Source organism: Xyrauchen texanus, chromosome 45 (genome assembly GCF_025860055.1).
Source record: "Xyrauchen texanus isolate HMW12.3.18 chromosome 45, RBS_HiC_50CHRs, whole genome shotgun sequence".
NCBI classification, from domain to species: Eukaryota; Metazoa; Chordata; class Actinopteri; order Cypriniformes; family Catostomidae; genus Xyrauchen; species Xyrauchen texanus.
The window spans coordinates 13,586,017-13,610,686 of record NC_068320.1 but is presented as its reverse complement, the minus strand read 5'-3'; the positions used below and the strand labels follow the sequence as shown (position 1 = coordinate 13,610,686).

Here is a 24,670-nt window from a genome sequence, read left to right as displayed (position 1 = left end):
AAGCCTCACGTTTACGTCACTAACCTGGAAGTAAACAAACGCGATCACGTGATCAGAAGGCGCGCGGAGGACAAGCGCCGCATGTGTTTCGCTAGAGCTCATTCATTCTGCCAAAAGATCATCTGAGCATATAAACTTAATCCAGGTTTGTCAAATACACGTACAATGCAGTTATCTTTTGTATAACGCATGGAAAGCCTTTGCTTTCGGCTTGATCGGTGCACACGAGTCTGCTGTCTCTAATGTAACAGAATTGTAGATTAACTACAACTTTTGACTGCAAAATGAATGTATGGGCAGCTATAGAGTTAACAAAAGAAGATAATATTTAGTTTTAAATATCCAGTTCTGGCTCTATAACTAGATGAATTCTAACGCTAGTTATTTGTTGAGTGAAAAACATTTACTGTAGAGGTACACACTTACTGTATACATAATATCCGCTAAAACACTTACCATGATACAGTGATACAAAAAGTGATCTGCTTACATTTATTACATTTTTTGAGCTGGTCCCTTCAATTAAAATATTGCAAAATACATTAATTTGTGTTTTCATTGTCTCTCCCTATTACCTATCATTTACAGTGTAAATTAACTCATCCAAAGGCTAGAGGTTTCATTTGATGGAAGAATGCCAGATGACACTGTCCGCTGTGCTACCTACACAGTGTCCTGTGAGGACTACGTTCATGTAGTGGAGTTCAGTCCTTTTAACTGTGGCTCACCTGCCTCGCTTCTTGCTTATGGAGGAAACCATTATGTGGTCGTAGGCGCTTGTCGTTTTAAGGTGAGTCTAGTATTTGTAACAGGGGTGAACAAGTGTTCTTATCGAAAGCTGCTTCGCTGTAGAGTTACAGTCCTGCTCCAATGTCTGTCTGTAATTTTCAATTGAACATTGGATTGATTAGCTGCTTCAGGTGTGTTTCATTAGAGTTGTGGCACTAAAACATCCATACTTTCACCAAATTTGATGGCTGTGTTTGAAATTCAATATTTGTGTATTGCATAAATTATTTTTTTTACATAATTTTGTGTAAAAATGCCTTGCCTCTAGGCAGTCTGTACAAAAACAGAGTCAAGATGTTATATTAGGCTGATAATACTTTGATTATTCATCACACTAGAAATGGAAGGTCATGTCGATCACACTGCATTGTGGGATATTGTATTCCACAATTGCCGTATGCTGTATACTGCACATTTTTACAAAGGTAGTATGCCACCTGAGTATTCCATGCCTACTGAAAATGTGCATACTGTGCACAGTATACATACAACATACTGCAGAAATAGTTAGAGTAGCTATTCTAATCTGAATATAGCCATAACATTCAGAAATGTAGCATACTGCACAGTGTGTTCATACTAGGGTTGTCACGATACCAAAATTTCAGTAGGTGGTACCGATACCAGTGAAATTTCACAGTTCTCAGTTCCAATTTCTATACCACAGAAAAATATGCTAATAGGGTAATGTGCTATTAAACACTTCTATAGCCTATTTAAAAGGTTACATTTCAATGTAAATAATACATTAAAATAAATGTGTTTCTCACTGAAGTGTTTCTATGTATGGCCCTCCTGAAATACGTTTTATTTTTTCCCAAATTCAGTTTTTCCTTTTTATTTTTTAGAATTCCATGTTTTAAAGTTTAATTTCATTTCATCATCAAAAAGGTGTCTAATCAAATTAATTCCTAAATAGTTCACCCAAAAAAGATTATTTTCTCACCATTATGGCATCCCAGATGTGTTTGACTTCTTTCTTCTGTTGAACCGAAACAAAGATTTCTAGAAGAATATTTCAGCTCTGTTGGTCCATACAAAGCAATTGAATGGTGTCCAGAACTTTGAAGTTCAAAAAAGCACATAAAAGCAGCATAAATGTAATCCATAAGACTCCAGTTGTAAAATCCATGATTTCTAAAGCGATCCTGTTGGTTTTGGGTGAGAACAGACCAAAATGTAACTCCTTTTTCACTGAACATCTTGACAGTAGTCTCCGTGGCGATCATGATTTCAAGCTTGATTACACTTCTTATAGTAACATTTAGCACTTTGCGCTTGCTTCAAGCACAAGGAGGTGTAATCGAACTTGAAATCATAATCGTGCCTAGCAAGATTTTGATAGTAAACTGAAACGAATAAAAAAATAAAAATAAATAACCTAGAAAAAAAAAATAAAACAAAAATTTTCCAAAAAACTCAAACTAAACTGAAACTATTTTGCATTGCTTCAAAACTAACTAAAACAAAATAAAAATTATCATAAAATATTTTTAGTTTTCGTTTTTAGCAGTGCAAAACATAAAATCATGCCGATATGGGTCTGGAGCATCAGTTCATTTTCACATCAACCATCAGAATGGGGAAAAAAATCTGCATCAGCAGCTACAGAAATACTCAGAACAGCCCATCTGGCACCACCAATCATGCCACGGTCAAAATCACTGAGATCAAAAAAATTCCCCATTCTGATGGTTGATGTGAACATTAACTGAAGCTCCTGACCCATATCTGCATGATTTTATGCTATGCAATTCTGCCACATGATTGGCTGGGAAGATAATGAATAAGTAGGTGCACCTACTAAAGAAGTCAGTGAGAGTATCGCCACATTTGTAAGTCCTTGGTTGTTTTTACCATGTTGTATGTCATCCTTGCTATACAATATGTAGACCTATATGTAATCTGTACTGGATAGGTTAGTTTAATTTAAACAACATTACACTACGTTGTCCCCTGCCAAGTCATTTACTCATCTGTGTTAACAGAAATATAAATAAAAATAAAAACTAAAATATATCGATGGACTAATATAAAAACTAAAATTAATTGAAAATAAAAAAATAAAAATTAAATTAAAACCCCAAAACCATAATAACCTTGGTGCTTAGAGACTGCAATGGCAAGATGTACAGTGAAAAAGGAGTTATATTTAGTTTTGTTCTCATCCAAAACCAACTGAATCGCTTCAGAATATATTGATTATACCACTGGAATCGTATGGATTATGTTTATTCTGACTTGATCTCCTTTTTTGGAGCTTCAAAGGCCTGATCACCATTCACTTGCATTGTATGGACCGACAGAACTGAGATAATTAAAAAAGAAAGATAGTCATTCACATCTTAGATGGCAATATGACATGAGGGTAAGTTAATGAGTTTTCATTTTTTGGTGAACTATCCCTTTAACAAATGCAAAAAGAACATTTACTTTTCAACATATCGTTGTATTTGATTTTTTTTTTTTTACCAAACTTTTATTCAGTACAACAGCTTGTGATGTATTGCATTATTATTATTATTATTATTTACAATTACTACATTTTACTATATTGTTGTAATATATTTCTGTCGCAGTTTCTTAAAATTTGTATGTCTAGCTTTTATTTTGAATCAAGCTTTTATTTTGACGTGTGCTTTTGACGGAAGCTACTCACCTCCGGATAAGCAGTTTGTTGCATGGCCCAGTGTAATTATTAAAACGCAAATGCGGTGATTTAATTATATAAGTACATAGTCTACTAGGGGTGGGTTTAAAAAATATGGATTATTCTATGCATCGCAATCTTTATTTGAACGATCTTGATACTGATTCTTAAATCCCAAGATCCGAATTCCCACAGATATGATAAAGCCATTCGGGTCCTCTCTCTTTAACATGCACTCATCTACAGAAATGAAGGTTTTAGCACGTGTTCAACAAATCAACGTAAATACTTGTAAATAGTAAAAAAAATATGCAATTAAGCAATAAACATGTAACAAAACAAAAATGTATGAAATATTGTAAAATATGATATACACTCACCTAAAGGATTATTAGGAACACCTGTTCAATTTCTCATTAATGCAATTATCTAATCAACCAATCACATGGCAGTTGCTTCAATGCATTTAGGGGTGTGGTCCTGGTCAAGACAATCTCCTGAACTCCAAACTGAATGTCAGAATGGGAAAGAAAGGTGATTTAAGCAATTTTGAGCGTGGCATGGTTGTTGGTGCCAGACGGGCCGGTCTGAGTATTTCACAATCTGCTCAGTTACTGGGATTTTCACGCACAACCATTTCTAGGGTTTACAAAGAATGGTGTGAAAAGGGAAAAACATCCAGTATACGGCAGTCCTGTGGACGAAAATGCTTTGTTGAAGCTAGAGGTCAGAGGAGAATGGGCCGACTGATTCAAGCTGATAGAAGAGCAACTTTGCCTGAAATAACCACTCGTTACAACCGAGGTATGCAGCAAAGCATTTGTGAAGCCACAACACGCACAACCTTGAGGCGGATGGGCTACAACAGCAGAAGACCCCACCGGGTACCACTCATCTCCACTACAAATAGGAAAAAGAGGCTACAATTGGACAGTTAAAGACTGGAAAAATGTTGCCTGGTCTGATGAGTCTCGATTTCTGTTGAGACATTCAGATGGTAGAGTCAGAATTTGGCGTAAACAGAATGAGAACATGGATCCATCATGCCTTGTTACCACTGTGCAGGCTGGTGGTGGTGGTGTAATGGTGTGGGGGATGTTTTCTTGGCACACTTTAGGCCCCTTAGTGCCAATTGGGCATCGTTTAAATGCCACGGCCTACCTGAGCATTGTTTCTGACCATGTCCATCCCTTTATGTCCACCATGTACCCATCCTCTGATGGCTACTTCCAGCAGGATAATGCACCATGTCACAAAGCTCGAATCATTTCAAATTGGTTTCTTGAACATGACAATGAGTTCACTGTACTAAAATGGCCCCCACAGTCACCAGATCTCAACCCAATAGAGCATCTTTGGGATGTGGTGGAACGGGAGCTTCGTGCCCTGGATGTGCATCCCACAAATCTCCATCAACTGCAAGATGCTATCCTATCAATATGGGCCAACATTTCTAAAGAATGCTTTCAGCACCTTGTTGAATCAATGCCACGTAGAATTAAGGCAGTTCTGAAGGCGAAAGGGGGTCAAACACAGTATTAGTATGGTGTTCCTAATAATCCTTTAGGTGAGTGTAAATATGATATTATTTATTTATTGAATACACGGATTTGTTAATTTTGTAAAAGCCAAAATGTGACTAAAATTATGAAAAAGTAATAAAATATAATTAGAAAATTTTATATTTTCATAATGTACCTAGTTAGAAGGTCCCCTGTACAATTACCAGATAATATCATTCATATGTAAGAAAAAGGGACTTTATAACTGAAATACACAGATATCAATCAATATCGAATTGAATTTGAACCGCAATTGAATCGAGAGCTTGTGAATCAGAATTTAATCCGGAAGTCTGTATCAATACCCAGCCCTATAGTCTTCATGTGCTGCGAGCTTCACAGTGAATGAGTACTCTGCTCTGTCATCTCAGACAACACACACAACACGGTCAGCTTCACACATTCACTTTAAAGCACGTTGCCCATGCAGACTAAGATTGCAGCCTTTTGCGGTTTAATAATCACACTAGGAAATACATTTCAAATTTGTGTGTGAACATTTGGAAGCAGTCCTTTGTCAGTCAGACAGCGTGTGGGTATTGAATTGAGTCGGTACAACCAGTACTGCAGTTTTGTGACATATTTTTTAATTTGCTTTCGTCTTGGTACCGAAGTACCAGTACTTTTGACATCCATAGGACATACTACAGAAATAGTACAGCTAAACTATGTCATGTAAAGGAAAAATCTTTTCCAAGATAGTACTGTACTAGTGGCAGCATGCTATAGCAGATCAATCTATCAGACTTATTGATTTCTAACTAAACAACTAAATAGATTTTTGTTGTGTTTGCGGTGTAGATACCCAGAAGTACGTGGTAATCAATTGCTCAGCTAGATTTTGTCTGGCAAATAGCCTCAAATGGACAACATATATGTATTTCAATGAGAATGTCAGAAGCCTGCCTATTTGTATTTATACAGGAGGAAGACTCAGAGATCGAGGATGTAGAGTTCACCTCTCTGCAAGTGTTCATGCATGGAGTACGTGTGGATGCCATCGCATGGAGCCCTGAAACCCGTCTTGACAAGCTCCCTCAGGTCATCAGGTACTACAGTGTGTGCGTGTGTGTCTCTCTCGGCCTGGTTTGAACCAAAAAAAACTGTCATTTTGTGTAATGGAATATCTGGAATTATGATGGAAATTATGATCTATGGAAAGAGCAGAGATCTTATGCCAGACACCATACAAGTCTGCATCAGCTTCTGGGTTCCTTCTGTTAATTGAAGGCACAAACAGTATGAGTATTTGTGTGTTCTACCACACAAATCCTGATATTCTTTTAAATATTAGCTAAAATTGCTTTCTCTGTTTAGCAATATTGAATTTCCTCTTGTAATAGATGAATGTAAGACTTTGGTTCCCCTTCTGTCGCTCTCTCCACGTTGTGTCGGTGAAGCGACACTAGGGGTCTCTCTTGAGCGCCGATATTCACCTCTGATCTTATTGAAAAGGGCCAATGGGAGTTGGCAGTCAGTATTTGCATACCCCGCCCCCGGACATACGGGTATTTAAGCGGGGCAAATACGGGAGTTCATTCAGAAAATTTCTTCGGAGCCGATGGTCTGTCTGCAGTTTGCTGCGAGTTACACGCCACTTAAACGTTCCTGTTTTCCTCTGACGATCTGCATGCTGTTGGATCTTGACGGCGCACGACGGCGGCTTTCTCCTTCTCAGTGCACGGCGTGCATTGTTGCCCCTGAGCGCTCGACAGCGCAGACACGCATACACACACACACTGTGTATTAAAAGAGTTTTTACTAAAAGAGTAATTTTCTCTAAAAGAGCAAACACAGCGGCGTTGAACGTCCTTTTAAGGACGCGTCTTTTTCAAGATGCCTTTCCGCCCCTGTGTCGTTCCTGGATGCGGTAGAGTGCTCTCTGCGTCAGACGGCCACAGGCGCTGTCTCGTGTGTTTGGGCCGCTATCACACCGAGGCGGCGTTTGTGGATGGTTCATGTTCTCACTGCGAGAACATGACCATGACCACGTTGCGGTCGCGGCTTGCTTTCAACAGAAAGCAAGCCACCCCAGCTGCACCCCGCATTGCTCCTTCTTCCCACGGGATTGAGGACGGTGCGGTTGGCGCTGGGGGCGATTTGGGGGTGGCAGCGGGTGCAGTTTCGCCGGGCAACCCCCCTCGAACCTCCCGTTCCCCGACACGCTCGCTGGTCTCCGTCCATGCTCGCGGCGATAGCGGCTCGCCTCACGGCCCGGCTGTCTATCCTCCCGAGTCCGAAGCAGATGAGCTCGCCGCTGCATCGGAGAGTGCAGTGTCTGATGCCGAGGACTCCCCTGGACTGCCGCTCGGGCCAGCAGGCCCAGGCTGAGGCCGACGCTCAGATGTCCGACATGCTTGCCCGGGCCGCCTTGAGCGTGGGGTTGGACTGGAACCCTCCATCCTCCCCACAGCCTTCTCGGTTGGATGATTGGTTCCTGGGGGCAGCGCGCCATTCGCGGCCTCGCATCCCCCGGTCCCTTTCTTCCCGGAGGTGCATGATGAGCTGACGTCTACGTGGAGAGCCCCGCTCTCCGCTCGTCTAGGTGCCACCCGCTCCACTCTCTCCACCCTCGACAGCGGAGAGCGCCACGGGTACGACGCGATTCCCCAGGTTGATAGGGCAGTTGCGCACCATCTATGCCCCGGTAGCCCTACCTCCTGGCGGGGTCGCCCCATACTCCCATCCAAGCCGTGTAGGACAACATCCTCACTTAACGCGAAGGCCTACACTACGGCTCGACGCGCTGCCTCCGCCCTGCATGCGATGGCCCTCCTGCAAGTCCACCAGGCCAAAGCTCTCAGAAACATGCACGGGGGTGGACCTGATCCTGATGTGCTGCAGGAAATGCGCTCAGCGACCGACCTCGCCCTGAGAGCGACGAAGGCCACAGCGCAGGCACTCGGACAGACGATGGCCACCCTAGTGGTCCAGGAACGCCATCTTTGGCTCAACCTGGTCGAGATGCGTGAGGCTGACAAAAACCGCTTCTTGGACGCACCTGTCTCCCAGATTGGCCATTTCGGTGACACCGTCGAGGACTTCGCCCAACAGTTCTTCACGGTGAAGAAGCAGACTGAGGCCATTTCGCACATCATGCCCCGCCGCAGACCTGCCGCTACGGGCCCTGCCCCGTCTGCCCGCCGAGGGCGTCCCCCTGCGAGGAAACCAGCTCCTGCTCCGCCTCAACCCGGGTGTCGAGCACTCCGCAGGCGGCGCACGCCCCCTGTCTCACGAACCCCCTCCAGGACCCGGAAGGCTCCCAAGCGTTCCTGAGACTGCCGACCCAGAGCCGAAGATGTTAGCTCCGGAGGTGGTAAGACCGCTCCGTCCCCCGGTAGAGGGCCGGGAGGAGAATCCTTTGTTTTTTCATTTGCCACACCCCCTGACGGGGGCTGTGGTACCCACATTCTCAATAAAAGAGCTATTTCCTTTGCCTCTGGGTCACCTGGCCCGCAAATGCCGTTTTCACGGCAATGTGCGTTCAGATCACAACAGTCCCGGGACACCGGACGCGGCGATCCCGCCTTCCGCCTGCCCACGACTGTCCCCCGGCCAGCCGGTTCAGATGAGACCAGAGGACGCCAACATCAGAACATTTTCCTATTTGCCGGGCGCGCGGAGCAAGGTAAGTGCTTTGAGTCTATTCTCAGCACCTCAGCCTCAGGCCGCAACGAAGCCGCCCGACGCTGCATTACCTGTTCCGCCCCGCTGCGAGGCCCCGCCGGGTACGTCCAAAATACTCGTCCCTTTGGTGCCCCTAGCGCAGAGCTGGGAAGCGTGGCTTTCGCTTCCCAACGCATCACGCTGCTGCACCGGACCATTCGACTTGGTTACGCAATTCAGTTTGCCCGGCTCCCGCCCCCCTTCAGGGGTGTCCGCTTTTCCGCAGTACACGGCGAGCATGCCAGTTCCCTGCGCACGGAAATCGCGACCCTCTTAGCCAAGGGCCTGGTAGAGCCCGTCCCTCCAACCGAAATGAGGAAGGGTTTCTACAGCCCTTACTTCATTGTACCCAAGAAAGGCGGCGGCTTACGACCAATCCTGGACTTGCGAGTTTTCAATCGGGCCTTGTTAAAACTCCCGTTCAAAATGCTTACGCAGAGAAATATTCTGGCTGGCGTTCAGCATCTAGATTGGTTCGCAGCGGTGGACCTGAAGGACGCGTACTTCCATGTCTCAATTCTGCCACGACACCGACCCTTCTTACGGTTCGCGTTCGACGGCCAGGCGTTTCAGTACAAAGTCCTCCCCTTCGGCCTGTCTCTGTCCCCTCGCGTCTTCACGAAAGTCGCAGAGGCGGCCCTTGCCCCGCTACGAGTAGCCGGCATCCGCATTCTCAACTACCTCGACGACTGGCTCATCTTAGCACACTCTCGAGAGTTACTATGCACACACAGAGACCAGGTGCTCCGGCACCTCAGCCGCTTGGGGATTCAGGTCAACTGGGAAAAGAGCAAGCTCACTCCGGTTCAGAGCATCTCTTTTCTCGGGTTGGAGTTAGACTCAGTCTCAATGACAGCACGCCTCACGAGCGAGCGTGCTCAGTCGGTGATGGACTGCCTCGCTTCCTTCAAGCCAGGCACAGTGGTCCCTCTAAAATTTTTCTAGAGGCTCCTGGGGCATATGGCGTCATCCGCGGCGGTCGCGCCGCTGGGGTTGATGCATATGAGACTACTCCAGCACTGGCTCCACACTCGAGTCCCGAGACAAGCATGGCACCGCGGCACGCATCGGGTAAGGATCAGGACAGCACCACGGTGGTGGCGTACATAAATCGCCAAGGTGGCGTACGCTCCCGCCACATGTCACAACTCGCCCGCCGTCTCCTCCTATGGACTCAAGTCGCTGCATGCCACTCACATCCCCGGCAAGCTCAACTTCGTAGCGGACGCGCTATCATGACAACGCCTGCCCGGCGTGGAGTGGAGGCTTCACCCCCAGTCGGTCCAGCTGATTTGGGAACGGTTTGGCAAGGCCCAGGTAGACCTGTTCGCCGCCCAGGAAACCTCCCACTGCCCGCTCTGGTACGCCCTAACAGAGGCTCCCCTCGGGACAGAGCAGCTGGCACACAGCTGGCCCTCGGGGCTGCGCAAGTACGCATTTCCCCAGTGAGCCTTCTTGCACCGGTGCTGTGCAAGGTCAGGGAGGACGAGGAGCAAGTCACGTTGGTGGCCCCCTACTGGCCCACTCAGACTTGGTTCTCGGAACTCAGGCTCCTCGCGACAGCTCCTCCCTGGCGAATTCCCCTGAGAAAGGACCTCCTCTCTCAGGGACGGGGCACGCTCTGGCACCCGCGCCCAGACCTCTGGAACCTCCACGTCTGGTCCCTGGGCGGGACGCGGAAGAGCTAGCCGGCTTACCGGCGACCGTTGTGAATACCATCAACCAAGCCAGAGCCCCTCTACCAGGCACCTTTACGCCCTAAAGTGGCGCTTGTTCGCAGATTGGTGTGCTTCCGAGCCGAAGACCCGCAGAGATGCTTGCGATTAGGTCAGTGCTTCTGTTCCTACAGGAGAGGCTGGACAGGAGGCTGTCCCCGTCCACCCTCAAGGTGTATTTTGCCGCTATCGCCGCCCACCACGATCCTGTAGACGGCAAGTCTTTGGGTAAGCACGACCTGATCCTCAGGTTCCTGAGAGGCGCCCGGAGGTTGAATCCCTCCCGGCCAGGCCTAGTTCCCTCCTGGGATCTCTCGGTAGTCTTGGCAGGACTCCAGAGACCTCCCTTCGAGCTGCTCGAATCAGTTGGACTCAGGACCCTCTCTCTTAAGACGGCCCTGCTGATCGCGCTTGCCTCCATTAAGAGGGTCGGGGACCTGCAAGCCTTCTCTGTCAGCGACTCTTGCCCGGAGTTCGGTCCGGCAGATACGTCTGTGATCCTAAGACCGCGACCGGGCTATGTGCCCAAGGTTCCTACCATACCATTCCGAGATCAGGTAGTGAACCTGCAAGCGCTGCCCCGGGAGGAGGCAGACCCAGCCCTTTCGTTGCTGTGTCCAGTGCGCGCCCTGCGCATTTACCTGGACCGCACACAGAGCACCAGACGCTCTGAGCAGATCTTTGTCTGCTTTGGGGGACGGCAGAAAGGGAATGCCGTCTCCAAACAGAGGCTCGCCCACTGGGTTGTCGACGCCATCACACTGGCTTATCACACCCAGGCCGTGCCCCTACCCTTGCGGGTCCGAGCTCACTCAACAAGGGGTGTTGCGTCCTCGTGGGCACTGGCCAAGGGCACCTCCCTAGCAGACATCTGTAGAGCCGCGGGTTGGGCAACACCCAACACCTTCGCGAGGTTTTACAACCTCCGCGTTGAGTCGGTTGCGTCTAGTGTTTTCTCAGGTCCGAGCCCGTAGAACTTCGGTAACACGTAGACCGACCGGCCGGGTGGATCGCTTGCGCTCAGCGCCCTTTTCCTGACGTCAAGGTAAAGTAGTGCGCCTTCTTCCCAGGGCGCCCCACTCGAGTCGGGCCCCTGGTCGATTCCTCCCCAGCCCTCCGGGTCCGCGTTTCAGCGGAGGAACTCGCCGACCCAAGCCACTGCGGGTACCCTGATGGCTACCCTGTACTGGTATAGGTGCTCCACAGGTAAGGCCTCCTGCTCGGACTCCCCCTGTGTGTAATTCCAGGGTTCTGTCCCCTTACGAGCGGACCCCCGTGTCTCCCTTAGGCAGTTACAGCTGCCTCGGTCGCCGTGCTGTAGCAACTCCCCCCTTTCGAGGCTGGATCTACCACCGCACCATACTTTCCACACGAGCCCTAAGACGGCCGTGTGATATGTCTACCACTTTTCCTCCCCAAGAAAAAGGGCAGGTGTGGTCTCCGCAGGGTCTGGGTAAGACCCCCTTCCCTATATGCGTGTAAGGGCCCCGGCCATTTTTGCTCTATGCGAGAAACATAGAGAGAAAAGAGGCCCAGCAGGCTGGCCCGTTCCCATGTTCCCATGTCACACAAATTAACATGCTGATATAAGTATGTGATGGTAATTGGACTCTTTGACCTTTCATGGCAAGAATTTGTGTGATTCTTATTGTTATAGAATAAAAAAAAATGCCTGTGTGTGTGGTATGGTAACATCATTAAAACATGCGTGTGACTGTCTAACTGAAAGTGTTTTTCTTGTCAGAGGTGAGTTAGTGTAATTGTGTGAATAATTGCTGCTGCTGATTAGTGGCAGCGCTCTTTTATTAGGTTTGGTTGGATTTTGAACAGACAAATGTGCAAATGGCGTGATGATATTCTGACTTGAGTTGTTTGTCTTTAACATTATACATCTTTCCAGTGTTTCATCTTCTGACTGCGGTTCATTAGACACCCACATACAAAAAAATGGTGTTCTCATGAGAATAAGTTTTATTCTGTTCTGTATTTTTGCTTCTGTCCTGTTCCAGGTTTTGCACCGCAGCAGCTGACAGAAAACTCAGGCTGTGGACATCAGACCTCCAGAACAGATGTGATGTAAAGGTATCTCTCTCTCTGTCTCTCTCTGTCTGTCTGGCCATCCATCCGCATAGAAATTATCTACAGGTAAATGCTGTGTTTAGAATGAAATACTGTTTTACTACTCGTTGAATTATTTGCAGCATACACTATATTGTGTCTAAACACTATATATGTGTGTGAAACAGTATTTAAAATGGAGTTTTATGCTTTACCTTCCAAACATCAGTATTGTTGTCACATGATCTCACATTGCATTTTTAAATCAGTGAGTTATAGCAATCAATAAAAATGGTTATTAAGCATATTTAGTCCTTTTTAAATTTGTTTAAGCTAAACTATGATTTCAAATGAAATTAAATAAAGTCTAAAGTAGATGTTAATATTAGGTTTTATGTTACTTCAAGACAAGCGCATTGCATTATATGATGCAGTATTCCACGCCATGTGCTCTGTTGTATACTGAACATTTTAACAATTGTTCTAGGTTATCCTGGGTAAACTATGCAGTATGTATACAGAAAAAAAATGCATACTGTGCACTGAATAACTACTACATACTGCAGAAATATTAGAGTAATATGCTGTTCCGAACATGGCCATAGTCTCTGGCTGTGTCTCATTTCACTCCCTAGTTCCCAATGAGGTGAATCAATATATCATGAACATGAATTTGGGCACTAGTAAGAGGGAAGCATAATACCTACAAGTTTGTAGAGTTGTTTCACTTTACATGCACATTTGGGATGAAAGATAAATTTGTCTTTTAAAGACAAAAAAATGTGCTTTGTCTTGCGCTCGTCCTCTGACGTCTGAGACTTAAAACTGAAGTATGTAAATTTTAAATAGCTATTGTGAAAACATTGTTAAGTTTTGCAATAACATTCGGTGGTGCGAGGGTTGTAGAAATTGCATATTTCAGCTTTAAGAAGACATGATGGAATTTCTGGTGAGCGAATATAGTTTGCAGCTGATGCTCATTGGTTATTACGGGGCATTCTGGGAATTTCTTTGGAGCGCAAACTTGCACTGGAATGATTTCGACTTTGGGACAATCCTTGGAATGGCTGACTCCTTGGGCAGTGCTCTTACTATTGAACTAGGGAGTGTATTGAGACACACCCTTTGTCGTTGGCTGAATAATTTACTGTATGGAAATTGTATTTGATTTCCATGATTTCTTATGTTACCTAGGTGATGGAAGGCCACACCAGCTACATTAATCATGTTGTGTTTGAGCCTGCAGAAGGAAAGCAAATAGCTTCTGTCAGTGATGACCACACTTGCAGGTTAGTTGCACTTTAGGCAATGTGTATGAGTGTGAGAAAGAGAGAGAATTTATATATGTGAGTGAGAGTGTGTTCTGTTCTTTGTTAATGATGCAGAAAGGCTTGGCCAAATTTCCACACTGAAATTCGAAACTAAGCACAACACGGCCCGCCGTGGCTCTGCGTAAGCGTCAACCGCTACTTGCTTGCAGAGTTTTTCTTAGTAATTGGTTAAATATGGAAATACAATCAGCAGCCGTGGCTTTTCCTCTCCGCGGCCACAGTTAACGAGCTCCTCAAATGTGGCCCCACCAATCAGCGGCTGAGGTAAGTGTGGTTTCCCAGCAGTCAGAGGTAATGTAAGAGAGCGCTCCTGGAGTCTCGGGTCTTCCCTTTTGCGTCAGAACCATGTAACTGACACACCTGGATGTTGCACTGCTGTGGCCTGCCACAACTCAATGGCTTGGCCTTTCTCTTCCCAGCTCGCAAACCCTAATGGCTTCAAGGTGGATGGGAACCAAGGAGATAGTTTCCATCAAAGAAATCCAAAGTTTAGCAGCTGGATCTTTTACGCAGACTTTATGATCAAAGTTTCTTAAGATACATCTTAAAGTTTGGATGCGGCAAAGATGTTTCCTTAACATGATCAGGGGATTTGTTTGCTTAAAGATTTTGCATCCTTTTGTAGTCTTTTTTGTAGTCTGCCTTTGACCTCACTAGCTCAAGTGAGTGAAGGGCTTGGGGGGGTGTGCAAGTTCCTGTGGTGCCATCAGTCGGGATGACATTTTCCTGCGACTCCAGTGTAATTAGTCACATGACATTTACGACTCAATAGCCGTTTTTCCACCATCAGCCTGAATGGTTCTCTTTACGGAATTGTGCAGTTCTATATAGATCTGGGCTCGTTGTCAGTTTATGGTTTGTTTTTCCACTCTGGCACTGCAAAATTAGGATTAGAATGGACTAAATGTGCAAGTGACAAATCAGTTCCACCAGAGTATGGTTAGTTAACCACACTCAGGAATCCAGGTTGAGAACGGTTTGCTATCATACTATAACTGTCCATGCTCATGTGGAAATGCCACTGTGACCGTTATTCACCGTACCCAGAACTGTTTGGCCTGATTGTGGAAAAGCGCTTAATAGTTGTGTTTCCGCTGACAGGCCCAATGAGGGCATGCTAGTGTATGTCAGGGCCAGTTGCGTTTCCACTGTCACTTCTGGGGCTTCATCGTACCTCCTCGGGGGATCCTCTGGGCCAACACCCAAGCATCCTGGCCCGCCGATTGCCCTTGTACCAAAGAAGGCAAACTGAGGTATGAGGAGGGGTAAATCTCAAAGGTGGAGTGTAGCTTATTCAGGTCTCGCTTTCCACCAAGCAAAGAACAAAAAAAGCAAAAAAATACTACAACTTCATTCTCCACTATGTTCATTTCAAAGGCTAGCTAGTCTCCAGAGTCTGATACCCCAGCTTGAGCTTCCCTCTTTCTTGTGAAATTTGCAGAATGTGTGACGTTGGCACAGGTCGATATATTATGGATGGGTTTTAGGGCAATGCTGCAAGGCTATTGGCCTGACGGTGGGAATGCAGATTGATTTTGGTCTTGTGGCTCAAGTTCTGAGGCTATTGGCACCCGGCTGACCAGTTAATAGCCCTGGCTCACACTGGCCTGATAGTGGAAAGGCCGCTAATGAGTGCCCATAAGTGATGCTTGCAGACTGGAGAACGCAGATTGTGTACTTCTAGGACTGAAGTCACTGAGTAAGCAACTGCCATTGAGAATGCTAACAGAAAGATTTTGCCAGATATAAAAGACCTCCTTCCTCCTGGTGTGTTTAAATATCATTATGAATCCAGTGGATGTCTTAGTACACACATCGCCAGTGTCAGCACCAACCCAATGTGTTGCAATAATGTTTTCATACACTCATTATCTGGGTGGTGCACCTTTGAGAATATGAGCGCTCTGGGTCCTCTGCTCTTCTCACAGCTGTTTTATTGACATTGGTGGAGCGTCAGGCTTTGATGAAAGAAGGAATCGCTGATCTTTATCATAGTTGAGGGTGAGACCGTTTCAGTTTGCAGCTTCTGCAATAATGGGCTTCAACTCCGCCGCTTCCCTGCTGGAACCTGGATGTGCTGAAACCTCTTTTGTTATCCCTGATATCCTTTAGACTGGCCCAGTTAGAAGCTGCCTATTATTTTTATTTAATAATAACCATCTCTTATGAATAAATCATGGCCCACCCAACAGCACAGTAAGGTGCAAACCACTGCAGTTAACATATATTACTAATCCTCAACTGCCAGCTCAAATGTGCGATTTAATATCATGATTCAAGATTTTGTGTCTCGCTGTGGTCATGCCTATAAGGAAAATAGCCAAGTGTTACCCAGAATGTCCTCCGAACTCATATTTTGCACATGACCATCAGAATGTATCTAGTGTAGTTTTAGTTAGTGGTTTTTTAGATAGTGTGTTTGGTGGGAGAGTAGAGGGGCCACTGAAAGGAACGAAGCAGGAAACATCCGCCATAAGCCTCAGTCTCTCTCTCCTGTAGAGCCAGAGAAAACAGTAGAGAACTCCATCTGCAGAAAGATTTAAATTCTGTCACGTTGAGAAAATATGGGACGCAGGAGTAACAGTGAGGTGGAACCATAGAAAGATCAGGTTGACCTGAAAGAGTGAACCTTTTCCAATCAGGCCACAAAAACAGTACTTTTGTGGCTTTCCATTGAAGTATACCTGCATGGGTGACATCTTTCCCTGTTGAAAAGAACAGCATTGCTGGTGTCCCTATCAGGCCAATCTGCTTCACCAAAAAGACCATGCTGGTTAACCACTCCAAACCCTGGGACTATGATGATATACCAGCTTGGACCAGCCTGGATATTCATGCTGGTCTAAGATGGTCTTTTCAGCAGAGATGTTCTTGCACATAGATGTTTAAGGCTCATCTTGCCTGCCTGAAAGTTTAATGAATCACCTCTAACTTACGATCTTCTTGAATTCAAATGGCATCAGATATCTTTTGGTGTTACGCAATTCTGTGTGCATCAGGGGAAAAGTACATCCAGATTCTTTTTAAAATTCGAGCAGGTTTTTGCTATAGTAGATCTGCATGCCTCAGTGCCATCTACAGATTAGTATAGGGAGTGCAGATCATCAGAGACCTTGTTAAATAAATAAACTTCAGCCACTCATTTATAATGGTAAGATAAGAATATGCAGAGAGACATGTTTGCTTTCTTATATTTTATTTTTATCAATAGTTCCTATAGTGTTTAGGAATTATATTATCTGTCCAGCTATCTCATTACCTCACCAAGCAAACTTTCTGATTACAGAATTGGTGTCTTTGACATGTAAATGTGAGTGGTCATCTGCTCAAATCTGTCTGACATCAGAAAGTTGCTGCTTTTGCAGCTTAAGCCAAGCACACACTACAAGACTACAAGGTCGGCGCCCTGCTTACACTCATCGACTTCATCATTTGTTTTCATTTGGTGTGCACACTATACAAATGATCATAGACTGGGTGTGTCAGCTACTAGACCATTCGTCCCCAACTGAAGCTACGATCTTGTCATTAATTCACAAAGTTGCGCACATAGCAACGAGATAATTCTTTTGTTATCACATGTCAAGCAACAACATGAAAGAAGGGGTCCTGTCTGTTTTTTGCACTGATTTGTACAGAACGCGGGAAAAAAATATAAAAACAGTGATTAATAAATATTGATTAGACAGTGTGAATGGAGATTTGATTAGCAGTTTGATGTCTTTATTTAAAAAAAATAAAAAAAATTTGGCTCTTGATTATTTCATTGGCTGTATCTCATTGCCCATCTCTTACTTGTGGGACAGTGCGCATACCAGACTACTCATCAGCAAGATTTCAAACAGATTTTAAATTCATTCTAGCATCTACGACTAGTCAGAGTGAGTTGCACACTACATGACTGTCAACGATGTGCATGTATAGCACTCCGAGACTTCTAGTCACAGACCAGCCGCCAACTCAATGCATCAAAGCCGACAAGCTTTAGTCATGTAATGTGCGCTAGGCTTAAGTTTCAGTGCATGTTCTTTTTGACTGGGGTAAAAAGGTTTGAGTTCTGAAAGTTGTTTTCAGTGTTCATTGTACAATGAACTGTTATCTCAAAAGATCAAGGAAAATGTGCATATTCATGATATGACCCCTTTAAAGGTGCATCAGTATACTTCCCATAAAATAAGTCTGGTGATGATGGCTGTGTTTCAGATTGTTAACGTATGAGTGTAGTTTCCCCTGCCTCACATCTGTTTCTGTTTATTTTTACAGAAGTGTAAGGTTTTAAACTTTTCATTCTCTTCATGATTGATAAAGTATACCAAACCACAAAAAATCTAGTTTTGGCTGCTGAAAGCACTTGAATGCAAACAAAACCACTAACACTGTTGTTTTAAATGGGTCAGGTCAGAACTGTTATTCACACCATCTCTGACAACAAGGAATTAGCTCCTGACCAGAGTCACCACCATAAATGTTTGTTTCCACAGTTCTTAACACAATTTCAGCATTTCTTACCCATGTCCCGTCTACAAAATCACATCACACTCTCAGCTTCCCGGTTGTGCAGTGTGGGAAAACACAGACAGGCCAGACAAACCCGTCCCTTGTTTTCCCGCTTAGATCTGCCATGACTTCAAACACTTCCCTCTCTTTCAACTCTTATTGTACATGGCTGCATCGTGTTATTCCACAGTGCTGCGTCAGTCATTGAAAAGCCTTACACAAAAGAGCAGTACCACTTCACCTGTGATGCTTTCCATCGTGTTTGTGTGCTTAGTGTCCTTATCCTCGTTTGGCACCATCAGTGTTTTAGAGAACTGACTTTTTGCCCTCTTGAACACCCTAGTGGTTGTCAGGGCTGACGGTTTTGGTTTTGCGTGCTATTGAACTCTTGCTTGGCAGGGGGTTCTGAGTAAAAGGGTTATAACCATGTTTGTGTGGTGTGGTCTGGTCTGGAAACCTCACACATGCTAAGCAAAGGAGCCTGATCAGAGCAGAGATGCTTCAGACGAGGGAAGACAGTTCAGGAGTTCCTGGCAAATGTGTTGGGCAGAGATTCGGTGCTTACGAAGCCACTAGTCTGGGAGTTGTTGAGCATGGGGCATATCTTCCAAGTGCCGCCCCCATTGTCGATATCAATCTACCCAACTGCATGGCTGACATTTAGACAGGCATTGGAGTGCTTTTTGGGCTTTATTAGATGAAGACGTCTTGATGACCTCATCATCCAGTGGTCGTGCTTTGTTCCTATTAATGGGGTACTTATTTTTTTTCCATTTTCCTTCTCTTCCCCCACAATTTCCCAGAAAACCCTTCAATGGTTTCATCTTGTTCAGTGAACTTGTGGTTCTCTTCACTCAGTTCTCTGTGATGTGGTAAACCTAAGATCTGATCTCCAACGAAACAATCCAAAATCTGATCTCCAGTCTTCTCCATCCAAATGATTTATTGCATCTACTTGCAGGCCTCTCACTGTATCTATACTTGCCCTAGCGTGTCTTCACAGACTTGCGAGAGGCCAGATTTGGAATGAAAGCTGCTTGTTCCTGGGAAGAACAATCTGGGAGGTATTGGCAATCTTGCCTCTCCGTGGAACAGCAGGTCAGCTGTAGATGTCAAGAGTTCCTGTAGTTTAACTAGCAGAGCACAGTGCTAGCAGCACCAAGGTCATGGATTCAATTCCTGAGAAACATAGATAAAAATGTATACCTTATTCACAGTTGCTTTTTATAAAAGCATCAGCCAAATGAATAAAATGTAAAAGTAAGTCCAGGTTTCTGACAAGCAGGCTGTGCTCTGTCGCTTAAACAACACATCTGTGTTTTAAAGTTCAAGATTTGATCTAGAGGTTACAAACTTACCGAAACCCTTTTCTATTGAAGTAGCATGTAAACTACATTTTTGCTCATCCTATAGTTATAATGCAAGTTAGTCTTAAAGTCATACTTGTATTGTGTTGTGTTGGGGGGGGGGGGGTTCACTGTCAGAAAGCTATTTTTAGCATCTGGCTTCCTGATGTGTGCCTAATTGAGCGCTTATTAAAAGTAAGCTGCTTCTGATTAGTGTCTGGTTTCTGACGGTTCTTAAGTCTCCAACTCATTTACATTTTTACATTCAGACTTGCTTTATGTGAGTTTGTGTGTGTTTAACAGGGTAAGAAATCATTGAGACAGGGATGGTGTCATTACAGAAGTCCATTTGCTGTTGCTGGCTTATTTCCTCTGTCACCGTGACCTCCAACTTCTCTTGCACCACATATAATTTAGATTAAGTTGCAAATTTCTTAAGATGGAATACTAATATATGGGAAAGTTAAGACAAGTCTCCATTACAAAAAAAAGCCTCTTACCCCATAGTAAATTATTTGAGACTGCTTTATCACTGTTTGTCATGTGAAATATACAGTAATGTGCAAAAATTTTAGGCACATAAAATGTTTCACAAAAGCATTTGTCTTAAGATGGCTATTTATATCTTCAGCTTTAGTATGTCAATAGGAAAAATAAATGCTAGACTCCCAAACATTACTTTTCAAATAGAAAAGATTAGAATAGAAGAACAGGGAGCCCTGCAACAGATGTCACGCCCCCCCACAAAGCCCCCACTGAACATCATGTCAGTCTGAGATTACATAAAGAAACAGAAGCAATTGGGACAACCTAAATAGATAGAAGAACTGTGGCAAATTCTCCAATAAACTTGGAACATCCTATCTACCAACAACCAAGAAAAACTGTCCAGGTGTACCTAAGAGAATTGGGGCTGATTTAAAGGTAAAGGTGATCACGCCGAATATTGAAAATAGCTTTTTTATGTTTACTGGAATTTGTGTAAAATTAAGTGATAAAAGAAAACTATTTGTCATTATTTTTGAAATCCTCACTATGCGATATTTTGTGCCTAAAACTTATGCACAGTACTGTACGTAATTCTTTACTAAAGGCACAATCATGATAATATAACAGACAGTCTACCCATCATGCAGCACAGATGTTACGGTGAACACGCTTTACAGCATTTTTATATGGTTACTTTCCTTTCTGCAGGGTGTGGGACCTTGATGGTAATGAAACCACTTCGTTTAGATTGTGTTCCCCTGGCGTAAGCGTCTGTTGGCACCCTGAGGAGATATTTAAGGTTAGTAAAAAAAGACTGACAGAACCAACAAATGGGCCTTTTCATTTCCTTAACACCACATTAGCAGTTTACTGAAATTTACTGAGTTTTTGCACAAGATGTTTAGTTTTTAAGTTTTGTACACACATTTTAAATCCAAAGGTTCTTGACACATTGATAATCCATAGATATCTCTTTTTAATACAGTTGATGGTGGCAGAGAAGAAAGGCACTATACGGTTCTATGACCTTGTTTCACAACACGCCATTCTGTCTCTGGACAGTGGCCAGGTGCCACTCATGTCAGCTGACTGGTGTCTTACAAACACTATTAAGGTTGGGGCAGTTGCATCCAATGATTGGGTGATCTGGGACATTACCCGCTCCAGGTAAACACAACTTCATCACTCCAGTCAACAAACTCGTCCATGCCACAGAATGCTTATGCATGCTTTTGAAGCAGAATTGCTTTGTATGGTCAAGAAGACCCAAGCTTATTGTCTACTAAATCCTCCGTTCCACTAAATGTAGGTCATTTTTCAGAGACTTACTCAACAATATGGCTATAATGTTCAGATACCATCAGCTTAGCTTTGGAGGTGCATGTTTAGATACCTGCATTTAAAGCCTTTTTCACCCATCACTGAAGATTTTTCTGATGATTATCATTATATATTGGGATTTCTTCAGATATGAATAGGGCTGCTCATTGAACTCATTGTCTTTGTCTTTTCAAACATATTTCTCAACACAGCTTTGGTATAGTGTAAGCAGCAGGATAAATTAAAAGGGGTTGCACACCGGACACATCTGGTGGAAGACATGGCACATTCTAAATTTCAAAACAATTATTTTCTACTAAGGTACGCACACACCGCTTACGCTCAGTGTCAAAATTCTGAAGTGCCACAGAGCCAACTTGCAAAGTTTTCCATTAAATTCGACCCAAATCATTATTAAAGGAAAAAGATTATTTAGTCTAGTCATCGCTGGATGATATATTGTGTATATGTATCTTTCATATAGCTTACACAATGTACTTTCATTTACAAGTATGTCGTTTTGTGGTTTGGCAGCTTGAATTAAACCTATTCAATGTTATCTACAGAGAAATTGCATAATAAACATGGCTATTTCAAACATTCAGTTTAGGCAGTGACACCAGGTTCATATACTAACCTGCAAACTTTCAACATCATTCTTTTGTTCGTTCATGAAGTACAAATCCTTCATAACTGCTGTACCTCATCAGCTCATCGTGTGTGAGTGTGTGTGAGTGTGTGTGTGTGTGTGTGTGAGTGTGAGATACCTCGACCAGCTTCAGTATATCACATCTTGTGGTGTCCCAATGCTATTGTGCCAGATTGTTAAACAGAGTCCAACTGAGTGAATTGGAAAGCACGCAAATGACGGCTAATTTTAATATATCGATGCCTCAAAGATATATCAATAAAATAACGTACCAATCAATATATCAGTATTTTTTATGATAAGAAAGTAATTCTGAATTAGCTAAAATAATCTTTTAACTGATAAAGTCTCTCATCAACTTCAAAATAATCACCATCACAGCATTAAAATTAGCAACTTTGTTGACCATAATGTAACGTAGAAGTGAATTAAACTAAATGATGTAAATTATCCTTGTGTTTTGCCTGTAGTTATCCGCTTGAGAAGAGACCAGCTCATGTGGACAGGGCAAGACATTTCAGGTAAATTCACTCATTTTACTTAAGATCAGATTATTTTACATTTGTTCGGACTGCATTCATGATAACAAATGTGTTGGCCTCTCTTCTACAGATGGTCAAGGGCAAATGAGAATCTTTTTGCTACCACAGGCTATCCAGGGAAAATCAGCAGTCAATTATTGGTGCATCATCTGGGCCATCCACAGGTTTGTGAAACTTACTTTTTTGAAATGGTTTAGAATTTTGTTATTTGCTGCTACCTCAAGTCTCATGGTATTCAATTGTCATTGCAGCCTGTTATGATTGGTTCAGCTTCTGTGGGAGCAGGGATAAGCTGGCACAGGACCCTACCACTTTGTGTGATTGGTGGGGACCAAAAGCTGTTCTTCTGGATGACAGAGATGTAAGCTGGGTTCCAGTGTTTCAGATTGTTGTCATTTGGAGAATATTTCTATTTTCCTTTTTCTTTTTCAATAAAGTCATATTTTTCCTGCACTGTCATTGTACTTTCTTATTTTATTGGCCACTTGGGTCAAAATTCAGACAAACAATTGTGGGAAAGAGACTCTCTTCCCCCATTTTTCCCTTTTCTGCAAAGCATTGTATCAGTGTTTTCGGTGTGGTGTTCAGCCAAGCTGGCTTTGAGTTGAGCCAAAGTTCACCAAAGCTGTCAATTTCCATTTCAGAATGCTTGAGTGCAAGTAAAAACTCTGTACAGGTGCTCAGACCATCACATTGACTCTATCAGGATAATGATCTTTAGTCCCATTCCTAACACGATGGGCGTGCTTCCTCTTTTCGAATGTGACGCATGTGTGTGGTAGGGGAGACAGAAGCAATGCTATATGTGCTTCAACAGTTGAACCATGAAAACGAAGACAAGCATGGGAAACTGAAGTGCAGGGAGAACGAACAGTGTTTTATCCAAGAAAAGCACAGGAGACCTACTGAGGGGGGAATGAAGGTCCTCTCGGGCTATGTTTGGGCATGAGGGCAACTGCCTTACCAAGTGGGAGTAAAGCCAGTTTAGTTATACAGAGCGGGGTCCGTGGTCCCTGAGGGGGTTGCCAAGGGGTTCTAGGGGATCTGCGAAACAAGAGGAAAAAATAATTATATTTGGATAATATTAATGGTTTGATTAATGTTCAATTGTAAATATTTACCTAATTTGACATACCATTTTATAATGCTTTCTAAAGACTGGTTGCAAATCATTACATTAATTAATAATAGTATTGTAATTGAATAACATTTTTTAAATGCTTTAGTAAATATTTTCCAGATAATATATTTGTGACAGGGCGGAGGGCAGTGCGGGTCGTGATTTTACACACCCAATGTACGATGTAAAATCACGACCTGGCACTGCCCTCCACTCTGTCACAATATTATAATCTTTTAGCATAAGCAAAATTATTAAAGCCAATAATTTAATTTAGCAAACAACATGTCTTTGTGATTTCACACTTAGCCAATTATTTTTCTCACACTGTAAAATTGAGTCTTTATACATGGAAAAAAAGTTTAGTTTAGGAAAGTGGTTCCTCGCAAGGGGATCGTCATATTTGGGGGTCATTGGCGAATCTCTGATATAGAGATGGTTTCATAAAGCTCTTGAGATTTCCACCTGTGCTCCATGTGTAACAGTAGGGTACATTGTGCCTAGGTGTTACCGTGTGACTGAAACGGGTGTATTAAGAAAGGGGGAACTAACCTACACTCTTTCAAGCCCGTAAGACAGGCCTGTATGATTCTTGGAGCTCAAAAGCATACCACCATCCACAATCATAACATGCTACTGCTCTCCTGGTCTGCTGGCTTTGTTTGAATAAGTTTGCTGTGGTCTGAAACGAGGGGTTTGTAGTGCAGAACGTGGCTGGTGCTGGACCAGCTGCATACAGCTTGGACAAATCAATGTCAGCCTCTTCCACATCTCTCCACACGCTCTCACACAAGGGATGCTCTTCCAAAAGATACAATACATTTCTTAGAGAGAATTGAGAAAATCTTGAACTGAAAGGCTTTTTAAGGAACATGATACAGCAAACCACCTCCTCCACAAAATCTACATTCAATCATCAATATTTAGTTGGGCAAG

General features: G+C 43.8%; 1 protein-coding gene across 1 annotated transcript; it reads left to right on the top strand.

Moving 5' to 3' along the window:
• Positions 1-47: 47 nt before the first annotated feature.
• Positions 48-23,061, top strand: LOC127637444 (nucleoporin Nup37-like). Its single transcript, XM_052118513.1, has 10 exons — positions 48-145; positions 589-790; positions 5,926-6,050; positions 12,392-12,464; positions 13,635-13,729; positions 20,812-20,902; positions 21,089-21,270; positions 22,543-22,593; positions 22,685-22,778; positions 22,866-23,061. Exons 2-10 carry the CDS (start codon positions 635-637, stop codon positions 22,977-22,979), a joined length of 981 nt encoding a protein of 326 aa, XP_051974473.1. The 5' UTR covers positions 48-145; positions 589-634; the 3' UTR covers positions 22,980-23,061.
• Positions 23,062-24,670: the final 1,609 nt, after the last annotated feature.

Coding starts and splice junctions, on each gene's coding strand:
- LOC127637444 (XM_052118513.1), top strand. CDS start 635: ATGCCAGATGACACTGTCCGCTGTGCTACCTACACAGTGTCCTGTGAG. Junction 12,465..13,634: donor AGAACAGATGTGATGTAAAG/GTATCTCTCTCT, acceptor TATGTTACCTAG/GTGATGGAAGGCCACACCAG. Junction 13,730..20,811: donor AGTGATGACCACACTTGCAG/GTTAGTTGCACT, acceptor TCCTTTCTGCAG/GGTGTGGGACCTTGATGGTA.